Raw genomic sequence first — 24121 nt, forward strand, 5'->3', positions numbered from 1 at the left:
TAAGGGGATGTGTAGAGTCTGGCCCTACAGACAGGTCAGTTCGGTGGTCCCTCCCTATGGAGGGCGACTGACAATGTCTCCGGGTCGTCATGATAAGGACACTTAGATGGATACAGGACTTTGTGTATTGAACGAGATTTCATACAGACATCATTTCCAGCCACATTTAGAGAAGCCTACCTCAAATAAGGAATAAAGAGAGTTCTATTTACTTTCCATTCATCAATATTTTGTGAGTTTCTATAGGTGCTGAGGACTTTCTGATGAAAAAGATCACAGAGGAAAAGACAGACAAAATAATTTTAATATTATTGTAACCAAGACTCAAATAAAGCTTAATGAGAGAGAAAGAAGCCACTGACTCTAGCAGTCACGGGAGGCTTCTCCTCCTGAAAGTAGAAGAAACTGCTCTTCGGACACAGGGAGCAGAAATGGAGAGAGTGGTATTCAATTTGTTTGGAGGGAATAGCAAGTGAAATGCGGGGATGCGAGAGACAGCATGAGATTTTAGTAGAGCATATCCAGGAGGTTCAAGTTTGCAAAAATAGACAAGAGCTGGATCACAAAGGGCCATTCATTTTTAGGATAGCTATTTGGATTTAATCCTCTAAGTATTTAAAAATTGGATTCTGTGAAGTTCTGGTCTGGGGGCAGGGAGTGAAAAAAAGGATTGGGTGGGTGCTTGCATCTCTAGATAAAAACTTGTTGAAAATTACTACTGCAAAAGTAGAAAAGAACATCTATAATATGCTACCTCTCATGTGAAAAAAAGGGATTTATCTGTTCCTTTGTGCAAAAGAAAGGCAGTAAGAATAAACCAGAGAAGAGTGAAAGTGGATACTTTCAGGGGATAGATGGGAATGGGATGGAAAGAAAGGGTAATGGACAGAATGGTAGAGATGATAAAACAGTGACATTTCTCTGTGTGTACCTTTCGTATGGTGCAAACCCTCAGAACCATGAGAGTATTTTGTATACGTTCCAAATAAGTACATAACTAAAATCAACCAGAGGGCAGAGGATATTCAAAGTAGAATACAAACATTAAAAAAAAATCATATTACAAATGAAATATATAAATATCCTGAACAGGGTGCTAAAGAAAATAGCTAAGCTAAGTAAGTTTGGTTTGGGCTAGTGAACATCAATATTTCTTTCTGTAGTTCTGTATAGCATGTTAGAAAATTTCATAGTGTGCTCTTTCTCAAATGTTTAGGCGACATAAAGGTAGTATTAGAATAAATATCACAGCAAATAATATATCTGAAAGTAAGTACAAAGTGTACTTTCTCTTTCTTGGCAAATCACTTAATGGTAGTGTGATATCATATGATTTATTCTGCCACAAACAATATAATGTCTACTCTCTTGAGTAATACTAAGTGAACAAAATTATACATATATTCCATTTTCTATTGTATGTCTTATTATTTCATTAGGATTAAAATATTTCATGGTTATTTAGAAAAGCTCTACTCAAAAATCTGGAAATAAGCATATTTTTCTTGTATAAATATTTGATAAAGACAGATACGAAAGTTATTTCCTCCTTAAATTCTCAATCTCAGGATCCCATTTGGCTTTAGCAATTTAGAAAAAAAGTAAAAAGAATGCTAAAATGTCATTTGCTGTCTTCAGTTTTCAGCTTATCCAAGTAGGTGCTTTCAAAGAATTTCCCTTAAAATAAAAATCCACTTGAATAAAGAAAAGGAAGACCATATAAATAATCATCAAAATAAGGTGTAATCTGATATACCAGTGTTCAAACTGAGTGATCATGTCCATTATTTATGGCCTAAAGAAAGAAAAAGGGATAAAGAAAAAAAGGGATAAGTGCAATTATTCTTCAACTTTTTGTTTTGTAAAGGGAACTGTTCATATCCCTGTGCCCCTTAAGCCACACAGGCTGACTTGGATAAAAATGATCTCTGTTCTTTATGGTTTTACATTTTAATAAATACAGAAGCTTCCATATCAAGCTTAATATTATTTTAATTTTTTATTATAACTAGAATAATGAACCAATACTGCAATAAAAATTATATAAAATAGTTTAATAGAGTTAACAAATAAGGAAGAAGTTTTAAGGTCAAGCAATTCAACCATTTTTCTATTGAGCACTCTGTGGCTATGACATCCATTGGAATTATGTTATTAATTGACAGAACAAATTAATTCAGGATAAAATTAATCTGAATAAATCACAAACTTGATTGTTTTTCAACACTATAATTAACATACCTGCAGTTTAGTAACTTCACATTTAATTGAAGGTGATTCTTTGAAGCCTTGACCAAACACTCTCACTGTCATACAATTATATTTTCGAATATTACAGAATCCAGCATTCTCGAGTTCTATAATTTCAGGAGCCCTGTCTTTGGACAGAATGATAAAACAAAATGTACAAATTTTCTTTAATTCCAGAAAAATAAACTAATTATTTTCAAGGTCCAAGTTAAAAGCATATGGAAAATATATTCTGAACTCTACTCTAAATATTAGTACATTAAACAAATATATATATGTATATATATGTATGTATGTACTTTATTTTATTTTGCTTTATTTATTTATTTAAAGGGCTTTTTTGTTTTTGTGTTTTTTTTTTTAATTTGTCAGAGAGAGAGAGAGAGAGAGAGCGCCTGAGCGATCACAGGCAGGCAGAGAGGCAAGCAGAGGCAGAGGGAGAAGCAGGCTCCTGGCCAAGCAAAGAGCCCGATGTGGGTCTCGATCCCAGGACGAGGTAGGATCATGACCTGAGCCGAAGGCAGCTGCTTAACCAACTGAGCCACCCAGGCATCCCTCTATGTATGTATTTTAAAGATATTATTTATTGACAGAGAGAGTACAAGCAGGGGAGTGGCAGGGAGAGGGAGCAGGAGGCTCCCTGCTGAGCAGGAAGCCCAACCAGGGGCTCCATCCCAGGTCCCAGGATCATGACTCTTAACCTACTAAGCCACCCAGGCACCCCTGAACTATTAAATATTAAGAGAAATCTGGTGTTAAGTGTGACCCACCATTAAAGCAATAAAAATAGCATTAAAGATACTACCAGTGCCTAAATATACAGGTTTAATTAATGTTTTAATAATGTTTAATACCAATTATTTACAAGCATTAAGAAATTGCTACTACAATGGCTTGTGTTTTGTTCTTGCCATTTTGGTCTGTGCCATAGAAATGGGTTATACCAAAAATAGGGGTAGGGGTGCCTGGGTGGCTCAGTGGTTTAAAGCCTCTGCCTTCAGCTCAGGTCATGATCTCAGGGTCCTGGGATTGAGACCCACATGGGGCTCTCTGCTCAGCAGGGAGCCTGCTTTCCCCCTCTCTCTCTGCTTGCTGCTCTGCCTACTTGTGATCTCTCTCTGTCAGATAAATAAATAAAATCCATAAAAAAAAAAAACTTAAAAAATACTTTTGTAATAAAACAGTGTAATTAGCAATATGTTAAAATTTAATGAGTTAAAATTTAAAAATTCTTAAACAGTATAAGAGTTATCAAAATTTCATGAAAATGTTACTAATGTTCTTATGTATTATTGCTATCCTATATGCCACCACAATCTTAGGTGTACTTTCAATCATTGGAAAAAAAATTTCTCCTAGCCATCAGAGTTAACTGATCATCATATTTTTATATATCTGATTCTGGTCTCGATAAGACGATACACTATCTGTATCAGCAAGATCTGGCTGTCAAAATAGATAAATGCTGCATATAAAAGTAACAGTTCTCTAAGTACTGGCAAAATATAAGTGAATATAACTTTACTAGCAATGGAATATAAGATCATAAATTATGTGCTCAGAACACTAAAATATTTGTGAAAATTAAAAATATATATTTGCTAGTTTATTCTTTCATATTCAACAAATGTTTACTGAGCATTTTTTTTTTCTGATGTTATTCTAGGCACCAGGGATATATGAACAGAATAAAGCTCCTGCCTTCTTATAACTTACATTCTAATATAGGAGGACAAAAAATAAACAAGTGAAAAATAAAGTATATTGCATAAATGTTTTCAAGACTATGAAGAAAACATATATTAACTATATGTAGGGACATAAAGACTATGGGGTGTGTGAAGGAAACTACTTTATTTTGAATGACCATGGAAGATGTCTCAAATAATGACATTTGAAGAGAGAAGAGAAGGAAGTCCATCACAAAGATAGATGTTGGAAGAATGCTTCAGTGAGAGGGAAAGTACATGCAAAGGTCCTGAGGTTGGAGCAGGTTTGGCCTCGTTGAGAAACAGCAAAGCAACCACTTAATTTAACACTGGGGGGCCGTGGAGAGAATGACAGATGAAATTCAGTGAGAGAGGAAGCTCCAACTGCTTTGGGTCTTCTAGACCATGGTAGGTTTTACTTGGAAGGAAAAGGAGAGCCATGAGAGGGATTTAAGCAGGAGTACTATATTTCCACTACCATTGCAAAGGGATCACTTTAGCTGCTGTATGGAGAATAAATTTTGAGAAAATCTATAATAATCCAGATGAGAAATAAAGGTGGCTTGAACTAAGTTGTAGCTGGGGAAGAGATGAAAATTGTTGAAGCTAGAGTCAGATTTGCTACTAATGGATTAAGCCTGAGGCATGGAAAAAAAAAAAAGATGAAGAGTCAAAATGACTGCAAGTTTTTCATGTGAACAGTCAGAGGAGTGAAGTTTGTATTTACTGAGATGGCAAAGTCTCTCAGATAGAAGGGTGGGATGGTGGGGGTAGAAGGAAAATCTGGAATTGCTGGTTTAATGGCTAATGAAATCAAATTGATTTTTTTTTTTTAAGATTTTGTTTATTTATTTGAGAGAGAGAACAAGAGCAGGGGGGTGGGCAAAGGCAGAGGAAGAAGCAGGCTCCCCGCTGAGCAGGAAGCCCAATGCCCATGCTGGTTGGATCACAGGGTCAATACTGTGTTCATGACCTGAGCTGGACAGATGCTTAACTGAATGAGTTACCCAGGTGCCCCACAAATTGATATTTAAAAATTTCTTTCTCTTACATATTGGAATATAATAGTTTGTACCATGTAGGTGGATTAGAGAAAAAAAATTAAGGAAACTGGCATAATTAGCAGAATATTAGAAACACAGTATCCAAAAAATACTAAATTTGAGTTCTAGAAAAAAATGATTATTCTCTACAACAGAAGGGATGAACTGCATACAAAGACCCTGAGGTCAAGAGAACTTGGCATTACAGAAACCAGAGTGAAATGAGTGAGGGTTTTAGTTGTAGGAGATGAGTTTGAAGAGGTACAGCCTGCCTTATAGGCTATTATAAGTACCACAACTTTTACTCTAAGATGAGATGCTTTGGAAGAATTATGACTGTATCGATTAGTTAATTGGGGTTCTTTTCCCTAAATAATCTGAATAAACCCTGTTAAGATACTGAAAGTAAAAAAAAAAGAACAAAGAATTTCTATAACCCAATAGCATATGCAATATCAAAGCTGTAGAGTTCTCACTCACCATGTGAATCACTGCAGTCATAAGAACTAAAGCCTGGGGAGCATGCGCATCCCCATTCCACACACTGCCCATTGCCACTGCATAAACTGGGGCATCTGAGGACCTCGAGAATGTCTTCAACTAACTTGCTGTATTCTGTGCTGTATTTCCCCTCTTCCAAAATTCTCTTTTCACATTCATTTTCTAAAAGAGCCACACCTGCTTCTGCCCAGCTAAGATCATCTTTTAGGAGAACATCTTTAACACACATATCTATAGCAGTGTCTAGGCTCTTGCCCAGAAAGGCGAGACAGTGTCTTCCTATGCTAGAGTTGGCAAGAGTCTGCTGGCAGAGCGCCAAAGTGCCGTGTTCGGTGAGACCAGAGGGTGTGGGCCACGTAGGGACAAACTCCTGGTGGACATCCTCAATATGGTCCTCAGGGAAGAAATAAGCAAATTCTTCTAGGTTGCTTTGGCTAAGACTTTGGAAAGCAAACATGGGAAGAAACTCGTAAAAGTTTTGCCGTTTCCATCTGTTTTGTGGATCCCGCCTCATCTCCTGGCTGTGGCTACCCTCGCCCCGTGTATGTTTCCCATTGTCCAGAGTTTTTGGTGCCTCTTGTTTTTCATTTCCAGGATGTTTTTGTAAATGTAATTCCAGTTTGGTTAGGTTCACATGCTTTTCTTCTTGAGGAAGGAAGTTCAAATTATTTTCTTCTCCAGATGTATACTCATCTATCCCTCTGATAAGAGCTTCTGAATTAATATACTCAGAGGTGACATCTAGTTCTGGTATCAAGAAAGAGAATCTGACATGTTTGAGATCTCTGCAACCTGAAACAATCTCTTGTTGAGAAGCACTGTCCAGACGATTGGAAGGATATAAAGAATTAGTGTCCGATGAGCAGCTACAATAAGACAGTTTTCCAGGTGAAGGTGGAGAAACTGGCATTGTGTCAAACATGCTTTTCCCTGGCAAAATCCTTCCAGGTGAAAAACAGAAAAGAATAATAAATTGCATAAGAACATTTTTTCTCAGTAACATGTTGCCAAAAAAAAAAAAAAAAAAAAAAAAGAGTATTGTGTCTCCACTAAACACAATAACAAATGAAAACAGTTTACTTTCTTACCTCCATTCATTAATAAAAGCAACACAATTATCAAAAGTTAGATCAATTTTTATCCCATTTTTATTATGGAAATCATTTTCTGGGTTTTCATCAAAGGTGCCACAAAGCCCCAAAGTGTTTCTATAGTCTAGGCTAGGGGCTCTGATGCTTAAACTCATGCCCCATTCACTAAGATCAGCACGGATAAATGCTCCAGAAGAAAACCAGACCTGAAATACAGAAATAAGAAATGCTTAAGCAATATTCAATATGGATTAAGAAAAAAAACTATTATTTGAGAAGAAACGAATTCATTTATTCCTTCAATATAAAGAGAGAACAGAATACTGATTTTCTTCATATTACAATTTTCCTTTTAATGCTCTGTGTCAAATCAATGGTTTTTGCACTTTGCTGACTTGAAATCTGATCTCTATATTGACTCTTTTATTGCAAAATATTGTTCAAACCTCTTTCTTTTTAAACTAAGGTGGGGTATTTTATACAATCAAAACAGCTGTAAATGTTGAGGATTATGTTTACCAAGTAATGCCTCTGATAATAATTAAGTATGGAACTAGACTGCCAAGTAATTAATTTACACAGATAAATTTAAGTCCAGAGGAATACATGTTCCTGTGGCTAATCAACATTCTCATCTTCACAGTAGGCAAACAGAATCATAAGCCAAATTATAAACAGGGCATACCTGGGGAGTCTGAATGAGAGCAAGGGGTTTGTCAAATTATCTCAATAGCCTGTGTCATCCATGATCCTCCTCACAGGCCTACCGCTGCTCCCAGATCAGGGACCTGAATGTTGAGAAATGCTCTCTTCTAAAGTCACTGAAGATACACCATATATGTTTGTTCATCTGACTCTTTCTCCTTTAATTTTTTTAAATTTAAAAATGGCATTTTTTTCTCTGTATAAAAAATCGTAAGTGCTCACTCCCAAAAATTATTTTAAAAGCAAACAAACCTTATGTTACCATTCAATCTGAGCTAGTTCATGTTAAGATTTTGGTGCCGATTTTTCTAAAACTGTTCCTATATGCCATTAATATCTTTGCCTGCCAATTAATGCAATTGGCTCCAAAATTTTCATGACTAGACAATGTTCTATTCTGTGACATCACTTTTCTTAGGGTTTTGGTTAAACTACAAGATCCATCATTGATTAACTGTAACTTTTCCATCTTAGAAGGAGAGATACAATGAACACTATCAGGACTCCGAATATACTTATTACGGTAAATTTTCAGAAGTAAAATTTCTTGAAAAATGACATGCGTAGGTTGTGTGCATGCATAATATAGCTATGTCCTTTGGAAAGACTGTAGATACTATTTTCTATTCTTGCCAACATTGTATGAGATGTTTAATCTGCATTTCTTTGATTGCTAATGAGGTCGTGGTTTTCATATTTTTATTGGTTATTTATACTTTTGGATATATTTATCAGTTTTCTCTTGTCAATTGCCTGTGTATATTGTTTGCTCATTTTAATTGGAGTGCTGATTGTTAGTGATGTATAAGAGTGTTTTCTAGGGGCACCTGGCTGGCCCAGTCAGTAGCGCCATGTGACTCTTGATCTTAGGATTATGAATTCAAGACCCACGTTGGGTGTAGTGTTTCTTAAAAAAACAAACAAACAAACAAAAAGACAGGAAGATAGAAAAATACTTTCAAAAAGCAGTGTTTTCTATATTAACTGTATATTTTATATGTAGAAAATATTTTCCCAGTTTTTCATTTACACTTTGGTTTTTAAGGATAGAATTTAAATACATAACATTATGTTTAAAAATTCTTGTTTACCTCAATGTTATAAGAAACAGTCACCTGTATTTTGTACTACTTTCATTTAAAATTGAATCTTATTCACTTGGAATATACTTTTTTGGAAGATGAAAGGAAAATGACATTATAATATAAATAGCTTACACACACAAACATTATTTTAAAATATTAATGATCTCTAATCTTTTCCATGCATCTACCAGCTTATTCCTGAGACAGAACCACCTGTACTCATTTCAAAAATTGGCTAACTACTCCTGGAGATTTTTTTTTTAAGATTTTACTTATTTGACAGAGAGAGACACAGCAAGATAGGGAACACAAGCAGGGGGAGTGGGAGAAGGAAAAGCAGGCTTTCTGCTGAGCAGGGAGCTTGATGTGGGGCTTGATCCCAGAACCCCGGGACCATGACCTGAGCTGAAGGCAGATCCTTAACTGACTGAACCACCCAGGCACCCCCCGAATACTTATTCTTTTTTTTTTTTTTTAAAGATTTTATTTATTTATTTGACAGACAGAGACTACAATTAGGCAGAGAGGCAGGCAGAGAGAGAGGAGGAAGCAGGCTCTCTGAGGAGCAGAGAGCACGATGCGGGTCTTGATCCCAGGACCCTGAGATCATGACCTGAGCCGAAGGCAGAGGCTTTAACCCACTGAGCCACCCAGGCGCCCCCTGAATACTTATTCTTAATTACGTATTTCATCTCTGTGTAATATACTATTTATTCAGCACTGTCAAAAATAATTTATAGGAATAACCCACCAAGTTACTACACTGAAATCTTAAAGTAAGGCTGGTTAGATTTGATGAAGTATTAACTATGCTGCGTCTATTTGTGTGTGCTAAGCCAAAAAAAGAAAAAAAGTTATTCCTTCTAAGATCAGTATTAGTTGTCAAAAAGCTATTTCTGGGGGAAAACTAATGTTAAAATATGATAGTTCCTATAGAGATGAAAAGAAGTTCAGATTTTAATCCAAAATCTGTAGGAAAAAGAGGACAAATACTTTTAAAAAATCATACATACTGTGACTTTTCTTCCTAAGTAGGATTCACTTATCTTGATATTGCTGGTTACATCTTGGCTCTTTACAGATAAATATGGCTGTGATTCATGTAGCTGACCACTGCACATATCAAAAGTAACAACATCACCTTCTTCTTTGGCAACAAACCCACAGTTACACGACACAGGATAGTGAAGGCTTCCACAGTCCCACTGGCGTACATGGACTTCAAAGTCACGTGACACACTCTTATAAAGCACAAATGTTCCAGTTTTGAAATTATCATATACCCTATGGTTAACAAAAATCAACTGCATTAAGAACTGTACAAAATACCACAATACGTTATAAGCAAAAAATGTGTGTTCAATTTATTTATCCACATTCAATGTATTTTGATACAAGAATGAAAAATCCATATATCTAATAGCTTCATATTAGTTTATTTTTTTGATTTACTTATTTATTTGAGAAAGAGAGAGCATGCACATGCATGTGGGAGGGGGGAGAGGGAGAGAATCTCAAGTAGACTCCCCCCAGAGTGTGGAGCCCTATGTGAGTTGATCCCACCACCCCGAGATCAGGACCAAAGACCAAATAAAGAGTCCGACTCCTGACCGACTGAGCCACCGAGACACCACTACTTCGTGTTAGTTTAGAGCACTGAATGAAACACAGAAGTGACAAACACCTAATCCTATGACTTGTTTCTTCCTTTTTCCTATCACTTTGGTCAACACTGCTAAAGCATTCTCCTCCTGTCCCTGCTACAGTTTTCTTCATAGCACCCATGTTCCTCAGATACACTTTGTATTTTATTTATCAACTGTGCATATCTCTTTACCTATGCAGAAGTGAGCTGCATGACAGCAGGAGATGTCTGTTTTATGAACTGCCATACCCCCAGCATTGAGAACAGGGTTTGTCACTTGTTGCACAATTAATCTTATTGAATTATAACTAACTGAATTAATCCCCACTATGTTTTCTAGAGGTTTTTCCACTAAAACTTCTAAGATTTTTATTGTAACCATAAAGGAATCTTGCACGTGGGATCAATTTCTACAACTTTTCAATAATTGCTCAAACTTTTTGATTATCATTTGTGATGGAGTTCTGTATTTATTTGCCCATACTGAAAAATTTTACTATGATCACATTAAAATTTTTAAAAAGAATAAATTATCTTACCTTACATGATGAAGACAATTTTGACTCAACAAAAAGTTGTTCTTATAATTTTCTTTAGGGACATCTTAAAATCATATATTTCCCAGAACAGTATAACTGAGTTTAAATCCTCATATGCAGATATTAATAGCAAGATAGCTTAGATTACTTTTTGATCATTTTGTCCTTTTACTTGCATTCCAGGGGCAGATATCCAGGTATTCATGATGGCTACAATAGTTTTCCCCTGAGTATCCTTGTCATGAAATAGAAATACTCAGTTTTTTAAAAAAAATTATAATGCATTCGCCTAATCATCTCACCTAAAACTTAAGGATTATTTCAGTATCATGTGGAGATACAATATAGTAAATATCTCTAGAGCCTAGAATTTTAACCACTATTAAAGATAATGAAATCAAGTTAAAATGACTATTTGTATTTGTAAGAATCTTCATTTTTACTAATTCATCCTCATAACTAAATTGTATACTTATCAAGGGCCAAATTTGAAGGCAAAAAAACTCCACACAATAAATTAGTATTTTGAAACAAGCCAGTGATATCTATACATGCCTTCCTGTCTAATCTTTCAGTGAATAGGATGAAGAAACAATGAAATAGGAAGATGTTTAAAAGAAAACAAAAGCAAAATCCAAAAGAACAAAATCTACTAAAAGAAAAAAAAACTTTCAGGAAATTACCTGCCATCAAATGTAATTATATGTGGGTCAGTAAATGAATAGCAGTAAGCAGTTGGGACATCTTTTACTTTGATCTTAAAAGCAAAGACATTTTTGGTAAATATTATCATTAATTGTATTTAGTGATACACAATAAATTGCTTAGCAATCTCAATGACTTTGTCATTACTGTTTTTACCACAGTTATTGAAATTGACTCATTTAAAAATGGAAAAAGCTTATTAAACAATTTTGAAATGAAAAGTTTATAAGATGTACTGATCAAATAAATATATCTTTTTTAAAGCTCCAATTGTAAAAGTAGTTTTTGTAATTTGTCAACCTGGATACTGTCTGGAACGTAGCTATTCCATAGGAAATCCTCATGCACTATAGGTTCCACAACAATGTTTGTCACTCTGTCTCCATCTCGAGAAAAATCTGTCACAGCCGTGTAGTACACCAAAGCATGGCTACATGATCCGTTAGCACAGGAAGATGTCTGGTGAAGGTCCACATGACAGGAAGACAGCGCCAAATTTAAACCTTGCTGTTCATTACCTATTTTGTGAAAAAATACATTGACTTTTTTTTAAAGGAAATATACCAACCAAAGCATGTAACAACTTGATTAACATGGAACACTGAATTGAGAGATTATTCCTCTTTCCTCTTGTTTAAAAATATAGTTGTAATTTTGTCTAAATAAAAACAAAGCTACTGAACCCTAGCCAATCTTTACAATGAATTAATCAACTTCAATATATACATATATATGTACATACACAGTACTATTTTCAAAAATGCTATAAATCCATATGTACCTACATAAAATTCAAAAGCAGTATAGAAAATGTATTGTGTTTGGGGCACCTGGGTGGCTCAGTGGGTTAAGCCTCTGCCTTTGGCTCAGATCATGGTCTCAGGGTCCTAGGATCGAGCCTCGTGTCGGGCTCTCTGCTCAGTGGGGATCCTCCTTCCCCCTCTCTCTGCCTGCCTCTCTGCCTACTTGTGATCTCTGTCTGTCAAATAAATAAATAAAATCTTTAAAAAAAAAAAAAAAAGAAAATGTATTGTGTTTCTGAAAGAAAAATCATGATTCCACCACCAAGAAACATAATGTAATGTTCTTTCTGCCTAAGAATTTTGCCTTCGGTCCTGATATGTCTGTGACATTTCACAGTGTTTGCACTCATGTCCTATCCATTGTTAAGTGATAGCAACGATTATTGGTATACATGATTATTGGATCATCATCTTAAAAATATAAATGTTAACATAAATTAAGTAATTCCACATCGGTAATAAACTCTCAATTCCTTTTTGTCTCTCAAATGTCCCAATATATTCAGAACCTTGAGATGCTCCCTTTCCTCTGGAACAAAGAACAAAAAATAATAATTTAGAAAGAAAATGGTAAGAGAAGAGGAAAAAAGGAACTTCTGTGAAGTACAACTAAACAAAAAGGATAGATTGCTCCAAAAACCGGCAAAAAGGGAAGTTTGCTCTCATATCTAATTAATGATTACAAAATCCTTTTGAGATCCAGAAAAAAGCAGCAGTTGTTAAAAATTTCTATCTTCTTTTCTTCACACATAATTTTAAGGTATAAAATTATATTGGTCTGATATAGAACACTGTACTGGACTACAGATTCCTGAGGGAAAAAAAAAAGTTCTTTATGCATTTTTCCCCCCTAGAAATACATACTGCTCCTATACACATAAAAATTAACAAAAACATCTAAACCCTTGGCCAGCTCCCTAAGGTGATCATGGAATACATCTGGCTTGGATATAGCCCCTGACATCATTTCCTCAGTCTATGGTGTGAAGGCCAAGTATTGTTCTCTGTAAGCCTATAATAAAGCAGCATAGTCATTGTAGAAATACATTAGGAGAGAACAACTTGTTCTCTATGGAAGTAGACACACTTAAAAAAGATAAGGTGAGACATATCCAAAATGAAATCCAGAAATTCTTCTCCAGAAAAAAAGGAAATTATTTTTAATTGACAGATAATAGGAACATGCAAACTTTGAAAATGTAAAACCATATTGCTTTTCTATTATTATAATGCTTGTCTTGTTGAAAGAATTGAGAGCACACAAATATAACTCAAAGTAAACTTGCAACTGGAGAAAATCTTTGGCTAACATAATTGGAAAATACCAGTAACATCTTCCTCTTCCTATTCGTCCCCGTAAACTGTAGCAAAATTTACAAAATATGCTTTTCACAGGTTGTCTGAAGTAGAATTATGTCAAATGGTGTGAGAAAGGGTTTAATTTCATATTTCTCTGCTGAATTTCAAAATACAGTACTGCTCATGGTGTTCCTAGAAATCTAAATATGTAGCAGGGTATGACCTCAGCCTGCTTATTGTCAGCTGCCTGGAGATAGCCTCTCTCGATGCCTCTTTCTATTTCCATATCCATCTCTTTACTGGGTGCAGCATTCATTCCCATCAGACTCTCTTTTTATACTTTTGTTTCTCTGGTTTAATTTGGTGTAATACAGTGCTCGCTTTGGCAGCACATATAATTTGGTGTAATACAGACATGAAGACCTAGATATATTGTATTTGTTACATAACATTTTATGTCCTATGGTGAAAAGGTGTATAAACAGAATCTCTCTTAAAAGTTGCATTCTTGGGGCGCCTGGGTGGCTCAGTGAGTTAAAGCCTCTGCCTTCGGCTCAGGTCATGATTCCAGGGTCCTGGGATCGAGACTCCACATCAGGCTCTCTGCTTGGCAGGAAGCCTGCTTCCTCCCCTCTCTCTGCCTGCCTCTCTACCTACTTGGGATCTCTCTCAAATAAATAAAATCTTAAAAAGAAAAAAAAGTTGCATTCTAAAAAAAAAAAAGTTGCATTCTAATTTATGTATCTCTTATGTGTTTTGGTCTGTATATCGGAGTCTTAGGGGGAGAAACAGAATCTAATCAAACCAATGATTGCTATAAATGGTTTGTCCTCTCGTACTCTATCAGTTCATGGGAGAATTTCACCTTTCTCTATAGGCTGTGACAGTACATATATGCAGGCATGCATCCTGCAATCTATATAATTAGTAATTTAAATAGAATTTTAAAACAAAAGATCTCAAACATTAGGGAGAGAGAAGTAAAGAATGCATTAGAAGATTCATGTTGCCTAAGTTGGAACTTATGTTAGCATAAGTTCCATATCACACCTCCCTATTTCGGGATATTTGGAAAATCTTCAAGAGCAGTTTGTACCTCCATCTCCCAAAACAAAACAAAGAAAAAAAAAAATAAGTGGGAGGAGGAAGAAAATGATAAGAGGAGGAGTTGCTCATTACTGGGCTGGTTGGTTGGTTTTAACAAAAGCTTCCAGGCCAGGGATAAATGAGAACTGCAACACAGATTGTTTTGACAGTCATAATAATGGCCCAGAAGTATTAATATGAGTGAGCCATAACTTGATGTAAACACACAACATAATTAATTATATATACACACTCCAGTGACTTTTTCTAGAAGAAAAAAAAAAAGCATTAATTATTATCTGAAATCTAATAATAAAATTAAGTGAATTTAATATATTACCTTCATCAACAGTTTTCAGTTTTAATGAGATTTTGCACTGCTGGCCAAGCTCACTGGGTTCAGAACAAATGACAGGAACTGTGCTCTCTATCTTCAACTGATATTCTTTCCCATCTTCTGATATAGTGCTTAACTCTGGGTGTAACTGGCAAAAGAAAGCATGCAGAGCAGTCATGTCAAAACAGAATTTATTCCTAAGATAAAATTCTGCAAGAGCATTTTTCTTGACAGCTCGTATTTTGCTAAATAAGCTAGGAGTAATAACTGAAGCCCTGGAATTTTTTAATTTTTAATTAATTTTTAATTAATTTAATTTTAATTGAGGCCTCTGCCTTCGGCTCAGGTCATGATCCCAGAGTCCTGGGATCAAGCCCCGCATTGGGCTCTCTGTTCTGCAAGGAGCCTGCTTCCTCCTCTTTCTCTCTGCCTGCCTCTCTGCCCACTTGTGATCTCTATCTGTCAAATGGATAAATAAACTCTTTAAACAAGATCAATTAAAACCAAACCCTTAAAAACACTGGCAGCACATGGAATTGCTAGACTGCTCCAAGCTGAGCCATAATCTGGTTCCCCAACACGTTAGGCATCCTGGTACTGCCTTAGTGATTCTGGTTCTGGGAGGGGCACTAGAGATGGAGGAGACAAAGATGACTATATTCTTCCATTGCTTTGTCAACGTTTACTGACTCACCAAGGTAACAGCGTATTTATTCTTAGGGACTAATATCATTCCTAACATAAATTAAAAATGTAAAGTTTTTTTTTTTTTTTTCAAACTCCTATTTAAATTCTAGTTAGTTAACATACAGTGCAATACCAGTTTCAGGAGTAGAATTTAGTGATACACCACTTACGTGTAACACCCAGTGCTCTTAAGGGGTGCCTGGGTGTCTCAGTCAGTTAAGTGTAGTCAGTTAAGTGTCTGACTTCGACTCAGGTCATGATCCCAGAGTCTTGTGATAGAGCCCTGCATTGGGCTCCCAGGTCAGTGGGGAGTCTGCTTCTCCCTCTCCCTCTGCCTGCCTCTCTGCCTGCTTGTGCACTCATTTCCTCTCTCTCAAATAAATAAATAAAATCTTAATTTTAAAAAAAGTCTCTTATGGTTAATTTCCCTCTCTTTCTTCCCCCCTCCCATATTTCATCTGTTTTGTTTCTTAAATTCCACACATGAATGAAATCATATGGTATTTGTTTTTCTCCAACTTTTTGGCTCAGCATAATATACTCTAGCTCCATCCACATCACTGCAAATAGAAATCTATGTATTTTTTAATATATAAATAAAAATACTATTATCACTTTAAATATCTCAACCATCAGCTTCTTTCACTGCCTCTGTTTTCCTCAGTTGGATTACTGAGTACTGAAAATCTAGGACCAGTCCTATCCAGTTCATAGGCCAATCTTTTTGTGAGCCAGCAAGTTTTTAGTCCATCTTAATTCCTGGCTAGCTCTCCAAACAGATGCTTCTTAGCACCACATTTTCTCCCTGTTAACCTAATCAGAAACATTTTCTGGCGGTGGACTGCTGAATGCTGATGTTGTCTACTGAGTGTTCACCAATGGAGATCCAAAGGTTCTGGGCTCCAAGGTCTGAGCTCTGCTCTCCCTCCACTGTAATGATGCTGTTCGAAAACATGGTTGCTCTTCTCCCTCCTTTCCCTGGTCCCTATTGTGTATAAGTGGATGTTCTACAGGAACAGGGTCTGCCCTGGTTCTGAGTGTTAATCTCACAATCTATAGACCATCCCATCTTGTCCCTGAACTGGAGCTGAATCCAGGCCAAACTCCAGCACCGTGGCTGAGACCGCAGAGGGTGTTCAGTGCTTGCCTGCCTAGACCTCCTGATACTGCCCCATTCCATCCACCCCTTCTGAATTCCCTGTCATACCTGCTCGTCTGCTGCAAAAGCTCACCTGTTCTTGGATGACCATGCTACCAGCAGTGACCACAGATACTGCCTCCTTTAATGAGGCTCCTCATCACAGTTCACAGAGCACAGATCCCTGGGTCAATTCTATTCCAGTCAGAGGTATCAGTACCGGACCTCATCCTGTCTTCCAAATGCGTGATGACTAAATATCAATACTCTAACTTTTAGTTACATGATGTAAAGAATTATGGGAATAAAACTTTTATTTTATTCTAATGTGAGCTACTTCTGAAAAATAATGCAAATATATTCCAATTTTTGTTCATTAACAGGGGTCCTCAAACATCATTGTGCATTACAATCATTTGGGTTACTTTTCAAAAATACAGACTCTGGGATCTCAATAGTCGGTGATGAGGTCCTAGAATCAGCATCCACAGATCGCAGTATGGAAAACACAGTGATAGAGAAATAATCTTTCTGATCCACCCCCATGGCTACATACCTTAATGCCTGCAAAAAATTCTTGGCTTTCGATGGCTAAACTTTGTACATGTGGTTTCTCCAATAAAAAGACGGAGGCACTACAGAATATCTACAAATACAATTAACAAATAATCATTCAGCAATAAAATTATGGAGAAAATATGTGTAAACTATTATAATTAGTATTTGGGTAGATAGTGCAAACAAGATAATAAGAAATGAAATAATTTTAAAACTTGCTTGGAAACTTCAAAAATATTAGCTATTCAAAACCTCAACATAAAGTGTTGTAGACTTTGTGTTTTAAGATATATTTAAAAGTAATTGCACTACTGGGTATTTATCCCAAAGATACAGATGTAGTGAAAAGAAGGGCCATCTGTACCCCAATGTTTATAGCAGCAATGGCCACGGTCACCAAACTGGAAAGAACCAAGATGCCCCTCAACGGACGAATGGATAAGGAAGATGTGGTCCATATACACTATGGAGTATTATGCCTCCATCAGAAAGGATGAATACCCAACTTTTGTAGCAACATGGACGGGACTGGAGGAGATTATGATGAGTGAAATAAGTCAAGCAGAGAGAGTCAATTATCATATGGTTTCACTTCTTTGTGGAGCATAACAAATAGCATGGTGAACATGGGGAGTTAGGAGAAGTTGGGGGAAATTGGAAGGGGAGGTGAACCATGAGAGACTATGGACTCTGAAAAACAATCTGAGGGGTTTTAAGTGGTGGGAGGGTGGGAGGTTGGGGGAACCAGGTGGTGGATATTAGAGAGGGCACGGATTGCATGGAGCACTGGGTGTGGTGCAAAAACAATGAATACTGTTATGCTGAAAATAAATAAAAAATAAATTAAAAAAAAGATATATTTAAAAGTAGATAATAAGTGATATCATCATTAAAAAAATGAAAACATCTTTCTAGAATAAAAACTTATCATTTTAAAACCAGAATGAGACATGAAGTCATATGGGTTCCTTGATAATCCAGCCAACTGCAACAGCGGATCTTCACATGTAGTCACTAAAATTATTGACTCATCCAATTATCAGTGGAGTTGGCATGGTTACAAAGGAAAAAAAGAAAAAGAAAAACAATAGTACTTTATATTCTGAGGCCAAAAGTATGTTTAGGATATGTTATATTAAAAAGAATCCATTTTGAAAATTAACACATCATGAAAAGTAAAGAAAATCCAATTATTTGTGAACATACCCTATCTCCGAGCCTGAGATTTATGCCATCCAGTTCTAAAAGAGAGGATGCCTGAACTGTGGTCTCTTGCTTCAGCTCTTCTTTCACTTCTTGAGAAGAAAGCCTAGACCAAGTTATGAGAAATCCCACCGAGGTGTTTGTAGAGGAAACCTCAAAAGCACACCTACAGAAAAGCCTGGATCCAATCAGCTCCAACACAACTTTGGGCCTTTCTGGGGGTGGTGGTGGCAATGAGGCAGACAGCTGACCTGATGGGAGAAAATGCATCATCTGAAGTCAGGAATATTAAAGAACAGAGACTTGGTGATGGGGAAAACTCATGGAGACTAACTCAGGGATTTATATTAGGAAAAGGAAGATAGCACTTAGAGAAATAATTATTCTCTAGCAATCAGCAAAGTTGCATGTTCTTATTTTGATCCATAATCACAGAAATACTGACAGCAGAGAAATTATCAGCTCAAGTTTATATTAATGCGTGTTGGATGTGTCTACTCTTGAAGAGTCTAGCTCTTGGACATAAAAGTAATTTACCTCCTTTAAAGCAATTTCTGAAAGATTTCCTTTTCTAAGACAGAACAAACAATAAAATTAAGGTTTTTTACATTACAATTTCTCACTTAAAAACAGTCATTATAATGTAAATTTAAATGACTCACTGTTTTACTCTTATCATTTACTCTTACAACTCAACTCATCATTACTCTGGATTGAAAGAGCTACTCATCACAAGAGTGATTATACTGTTCAGTGAAATAAATCAAGTGTTAAAAAATAGTCTTTTCATTTTTTCTGATGTTAAAAATGTCTAAAGTTTTCTCTAGGAATTTAGGAAGACTTTGCAGTTTCTATCTCTGGTCATTTGCAAAATTAAATTTGGGGATCTAATGTGTTTTGATTTTAGGCACCTGGGTGGCTCAGTCAGTTAAGCGTCTGCCTTCGGTTCAGGTCATGATCCCAGGTCTCCCTCTACTCCTCACCCCTGCTCTGGTATGTGCTCTCTCTCTCACTAGCTCTCTCTCCCAGAGTATAATTAACATCTAAAGTAAGTTACAGAACATAAAAACCCACTGAAATTGTTAGTTTATAAATAATTATTAAAAAATAAAATATGGTACTTACGAACACAGAGACCTCCAATTTCAATTTCATCAGGATGACATGGGTATAATTCTGCATCAGAAATAGCTGAAAAAGGTTCAGATTTGTATCATTATTCAGTTGAGCATAAAGATATAAATACATAAATATCTGAAATGACAATTCTTTAGAGAAGTATGTTTTAATACAGATCTAGACTTAATAGTTCTCTTTTTTAATAATAATTTTTTCCCTTTTCAAGATGAAATTAAATGGAGATAATTTATAATCATATTTTAAAACAACCACAGCTTTCATATCTTGTTTTCTAAATTTTAGTCTACATTATTAAATAACAAAACTACAATTTCCATGAATTTATATGAGAGTTGGTTTGAACCGCTTCCAGGTAACTTGCCACCCCACTAGCCATGTGCAGGATTACAGAAACAAGTCAGCAGCTATCATGGTAATAACTGTAACTATAACTATATAATAATTCTTAATGCCAAAATCAGTTAATTGGGATAAGGGTAACTACCTGAACAAAGATAGTTTCATCATATTGCTTCTTGGGAAAATTTAGAAATTTAGAATTTGAGACAGGAGTTGAAAGCTGGGTCAAGTCAGTGATGAAGCTCTCCAGGAATGTCTACAGACTCTTATTGCCAACATCATGGGAGCTGCTCGATTGCCAGTACCTTCTGAGGACTTTTTTTTTTTAAGCTTTGATTTATTTATTTGACAGAGAGAGATCACAAGCAGGCAGAGAGGCAGGCAGAGAGAGAGGAGGAAGCAGGCTCCCTGCTGAGCAGAGAGCCCCGATGCGGGGCTTGATCCCAGGACCCTGAGATCATGACCTTAGCCAAAGGCACTGGCTTAACCCACTGAGCCATCCAGGCGCCCCTTCTGAGGCCTCGTTATTTAACTCTTTCTTGGATTCAATGACAGATCCTAAAATTGTTACAGTTCATCATTTTTAAACATTCTCTTTACTTATTTTGTTACTTGCAACTCAAACTAATATTCATTGTGAGTTATTTTTTATTTGCATTTTGATCATTTTATTTGTATATGGAAACCCAATTTGTTGAAACTTGTCCTTAAGAACTGACTGTGTTTCCATGTTGAAATCAGTTAACTATGTGTGTTGATTTATTTCTAGACTCTATACTTTTCCACCCATCTATTTGTCTATCTTGATGCAAATACAATACTCTGTAGATTAGTGTAACTTTAGAATATGTCTAAAAGTTAGCATAAATTGTCCAATTCTTTTCCTTATCACTATAGTTGTGGATATTGATATCTTGTATTTCTTTAAAAATTTTAGGATTAATTTTTCAATGTCCACAAAAAAGCTTGCTGAGATATTGATCAGGATTGTTTTAGAGCTATAAATTATTCCAAGGAGAACTGATTTCTTTTTTTTTTTAAGATTTTATTTATTTATTTGACAGAAATCACAAGTAGGCATAGAGGCAGGCATAGAGAGAGGGGGAAGCAGGCTCCCTGCTGAGCAGAGAGCCCGACGCAGGGCTTGATCCTAGGATCCTGAGATCATGACCTGAGCCAAAGGCAGAGGCTTTAACCCACTGAGCCACCCAGGCACCCCGAGAACTGATTTCTTAACATTGAATCGTTGATCCATAAACATGGTTTATCTCTCCATTATTTTAAGTTTCCCAATTTCTCTTAGCAAAGTTTTACTGTTCTTATTTAATAGGTCTTATACATCTTTCTCCATATTTATTCCTAAGTATTCCATATACTTAGTACTATAATTGGTATTTTTAGATGAAATTTTTGCTGGTATATAAAGAATTACATATAACTTTTACATGTTGATCTTTTTACTCAATATCTCTGTTTGCTAGTTCTAGTAGCTTTTTGTAGATTCTACTGGATGTCTTCTAAATAGACGATATCATCTGTATTTATATTCACGAGTGATACTGTTTCATAGTTTTCTTGTCATGTGTGTCTGCTCTTCGTGTCAGAGTAATGTGGGCCCTAGAGAAGTCTCATAGTTCCTACTACTCATTTTTCTGGAAAAGTTGTGTAAAATTAGTATTATTTCCTCCTTTATTATTAGGAAGAATTCCCAAACCATCTGGGCCAGGGTTTTTCATTTGTTTGTTTTGTCTATGGGATAGATCTTAACTAGAAATATAATTTGTTTAATATAGGGCCATTGAAATTATCTTTGTTGAGTAAGCTCTAGTTATCTGTACATTTCAAGAAATTTGTCTACTTCATTTAAGTTGTCAAATGTACTGGGAATTATTTGTAATTGTTCTTTATTCTTTTAATATTCATAGAGTCTGTACTTGTATTATCTCTCTTATCCTGATATTGGAAATTTCTGTCTTATCGTTTTGTACTGATTGAGTTAGCTAGAGAATTATTAATTTTATTGAATTTCTCAAAGAACTACCTTTTGATTATCTTAAGTTTTTTGTTTTGTGTATTATTTCATTGATTTTCACTCTGGTCATTATTTCCTTCCTGCTTACTTTGGGTCTCATTTACACTGCTGCTTCTAATTTCTTAACTATGAACTAATGGTTGTCTGTGTGGCTCAGTTGTTAAGTATCTGCCTTTGGCTAAAGTCATGATCCCAGGGTCTTGGGATCAAGCCCCATATGGGGCTCCCCACTCTGCGGGAAACCCTCTCCCACTCCCCCAGCTTGTGTTCCCTCTCTCATTCTCTCTCCCTAAAATAAATAAATAATCTTAACTATAAGCTGAGGTTTTTATTATTTGTAAACTTTGTTTTCACTCTATATTTAGTGGGGTGTTGTTGGTTTTTTTTTTTTTTTTTACTAACATCAAACTTTTTCTAATATTCTAATTTCCTTACTTAGGGTCTAGAAAGTAATCTATCTTGATAATGCTTCCTGTGCACTTGTAAAGAATGTGGGCTACTCAATCATTTGTGGAATCTTCTCTAAATGTCATTTTGATGAAGTTGATTGATAAGAGTTTTCTAGTCTCCTCCATTTTTTTGCTTTTGTTTCTATGTGCTCAATTATCGACTGATGGCTGCTAATCTCCAACATGAACCATAGATTTGTCTATTTCTTGCTGAAGTTCTGTAAGTTTTGCTTCATGTAGTTTGAATTCCATTATTAGATACACCAATCTTTAGGATTCTTTTGTCTTGTTGTTCAATTGACTCTTTTATCTTTAGGAAATGACCCTTGTTTTTCTAGGTAATATCCTTTGCTCATTAATTTATTTTGTCTAATATGAATATTACTACTCTAGATTTCTTGTGATATGTGGTACTTAAGTATATCTTTTTCTATCTTTATATCTTCAACCTCATCTTTCTTTATATTTAAAATGGGTTCTTCTGGGGAACCTATAGTTGGTTGTTGCTTTTATTATCCAATCTGAAAATTTCTGACTTTCAGTTGGGGTGTTGAGACCTTACATATTTCTTTTTAATTTTATTTATTTATTTGTCAGAGAGAGAGAGAGCACAAGCAGGGTAGTGGCAGGCAGAGGGAGAAGCAGACTCCCTGCTGAGCAGGACCCTGCGATCATGATCCGAGCGAAAGGCAGATGCTTAACTGATTGAATCACCAAGGCATCCCCTAATGAATTCTTAATAATTATATATAAGTCTTTTTGTTTGAATGGTATTGATAAGTATAATCTTGAATTAACCTTTCTTATCTGGCTTCTAGAAAGTGCAGATAAACTGTGTGAAAATTATATACAAATTTTAAAAAACAAAACACAGTCATGAGAATATATTATTAAAGTAAAACATTTTTTTTTTAAGATTTTATTTGTTTATTTGACAGAGAGAAATCACAAGTACACTGAGAGGCAGGCAGAGAGAGAGAGAGAAGGAAGCAGGATCCCTGCTGAGCAGAGAGCCCGATGCGGGACTCGATCCCAGGACCCTGAGATCATGACCTGAGCCGAAGGCTGCGGCTTAACCCACTGAGCCACCCAGGCGCCCTAAAGTAAAACATTTTTAATTTTTGCTGTTTTCATGATTTTTTTTTAATATTTTATTTATTTATTTGACAGTGAGAGATCACAAGTAGGCAAAGAGGCAGGCAGAGAGAGAGAGAGAGAGGAGGAGGAAGCAGGCTCCCCGCTGAGCAGAAAGCCCGATGTGGGGCTCGATCCCAGGACCCTGAGATCATGACCTGAGCTGAAGGCAGCGGCTTAACCCACTGAGCCACCCAGGCGCCCCTGTTTTCATGATTTTTTAAGCTAAATATGACTGACTGATTGTTGCCTATCCAACTGCCCATTTGCTGGGAGCAGAAGTTTGTCCAAGTAAAAAAGTACATTTTACAGACTGCCTCTTGAAAACAGAGTTAAGCCAAAGAATTCTTCTAAAGTAGCTATCATAAGACTTATTCCAAATCAACTCCTTAAAGAGAAGTATTTCTGTTAGCACATGCCCTCTTTGCACCCTTAGGGCTTCCCATTTCATCTTGTCTAAAATGCACATAAAGGGGGCGCCTGGGTGGCTCAGTGGGTTAAGCCGCTGCCTTCGGCTCGGGTCATGATCTCAGGGTCCTGGGATCGAGTCCCATGTCGGGCTCTCTGCTCAGCAGGGAGCCTGCTTCCCTCTCTCTCTCTGCCTGCCTCTCTACCTACTTGTGATCTCTCTCTGTCAAATAAA

General features: G+C 36.1%; 1 protein-coding gene across 1 annotated transcript in view; it reads right to left on the minus strand.

The window, feature by feature from the left end:
• Positions 1-24121, minus strand: part of VWDE (von Willebrand factor D and EGF domains) — a 78339-nt gene that overhangs the window by 29681 nt on the left and 24537 nt on the right. The window contains exons 4-13 of the mRNA XM_059171246.1: positions 19510-19575; positions 18388-18635; positions 17180-17269; positions 14802-14946; positions 11574-11791; positions 11252-11325; positions 9398-9668; positions 6592-6800; positions 5483-6444; positions 2242-2378 (exon numbers count right to left, since the gene is read on the minus strand). Of these exons, the coding sequence (XP_059027229.1) occupies positions 2242-2378; positions 5483-6444; positions 6592-6800; positions 9398-9668; positions 11252-11325; positions 11574-11791; positions 14802-14946; positions 17180-17269; positions 18388-18635; positions 19510-19575 (2420 nt within the window). The remainder of the gene's footprint in view (positions 1-2241; positions 2379-5482; positions 6445-6591; positions 6801-9397; positions 9669-11251; positions 11326-11573; positions 11792-14801; positions 14947-17179; positions 17270-18387; positions 18636-19509; positions 19576-24121) is intronic.

The sequence above is a fragment of the Mustela lutreola genome, chromosome 4 (assembly GCF_030435805.1).
Source record: "Mustela lutreola isolate mMusLut2 chromosome 4, mMusLut2.pri, whole genome shotgun sequence".
NCBI lineage: Eukaryota > Metazoa > Chordata > Mammalia > Carnivora > Mustelidae > Mustela > Mustela lutreola.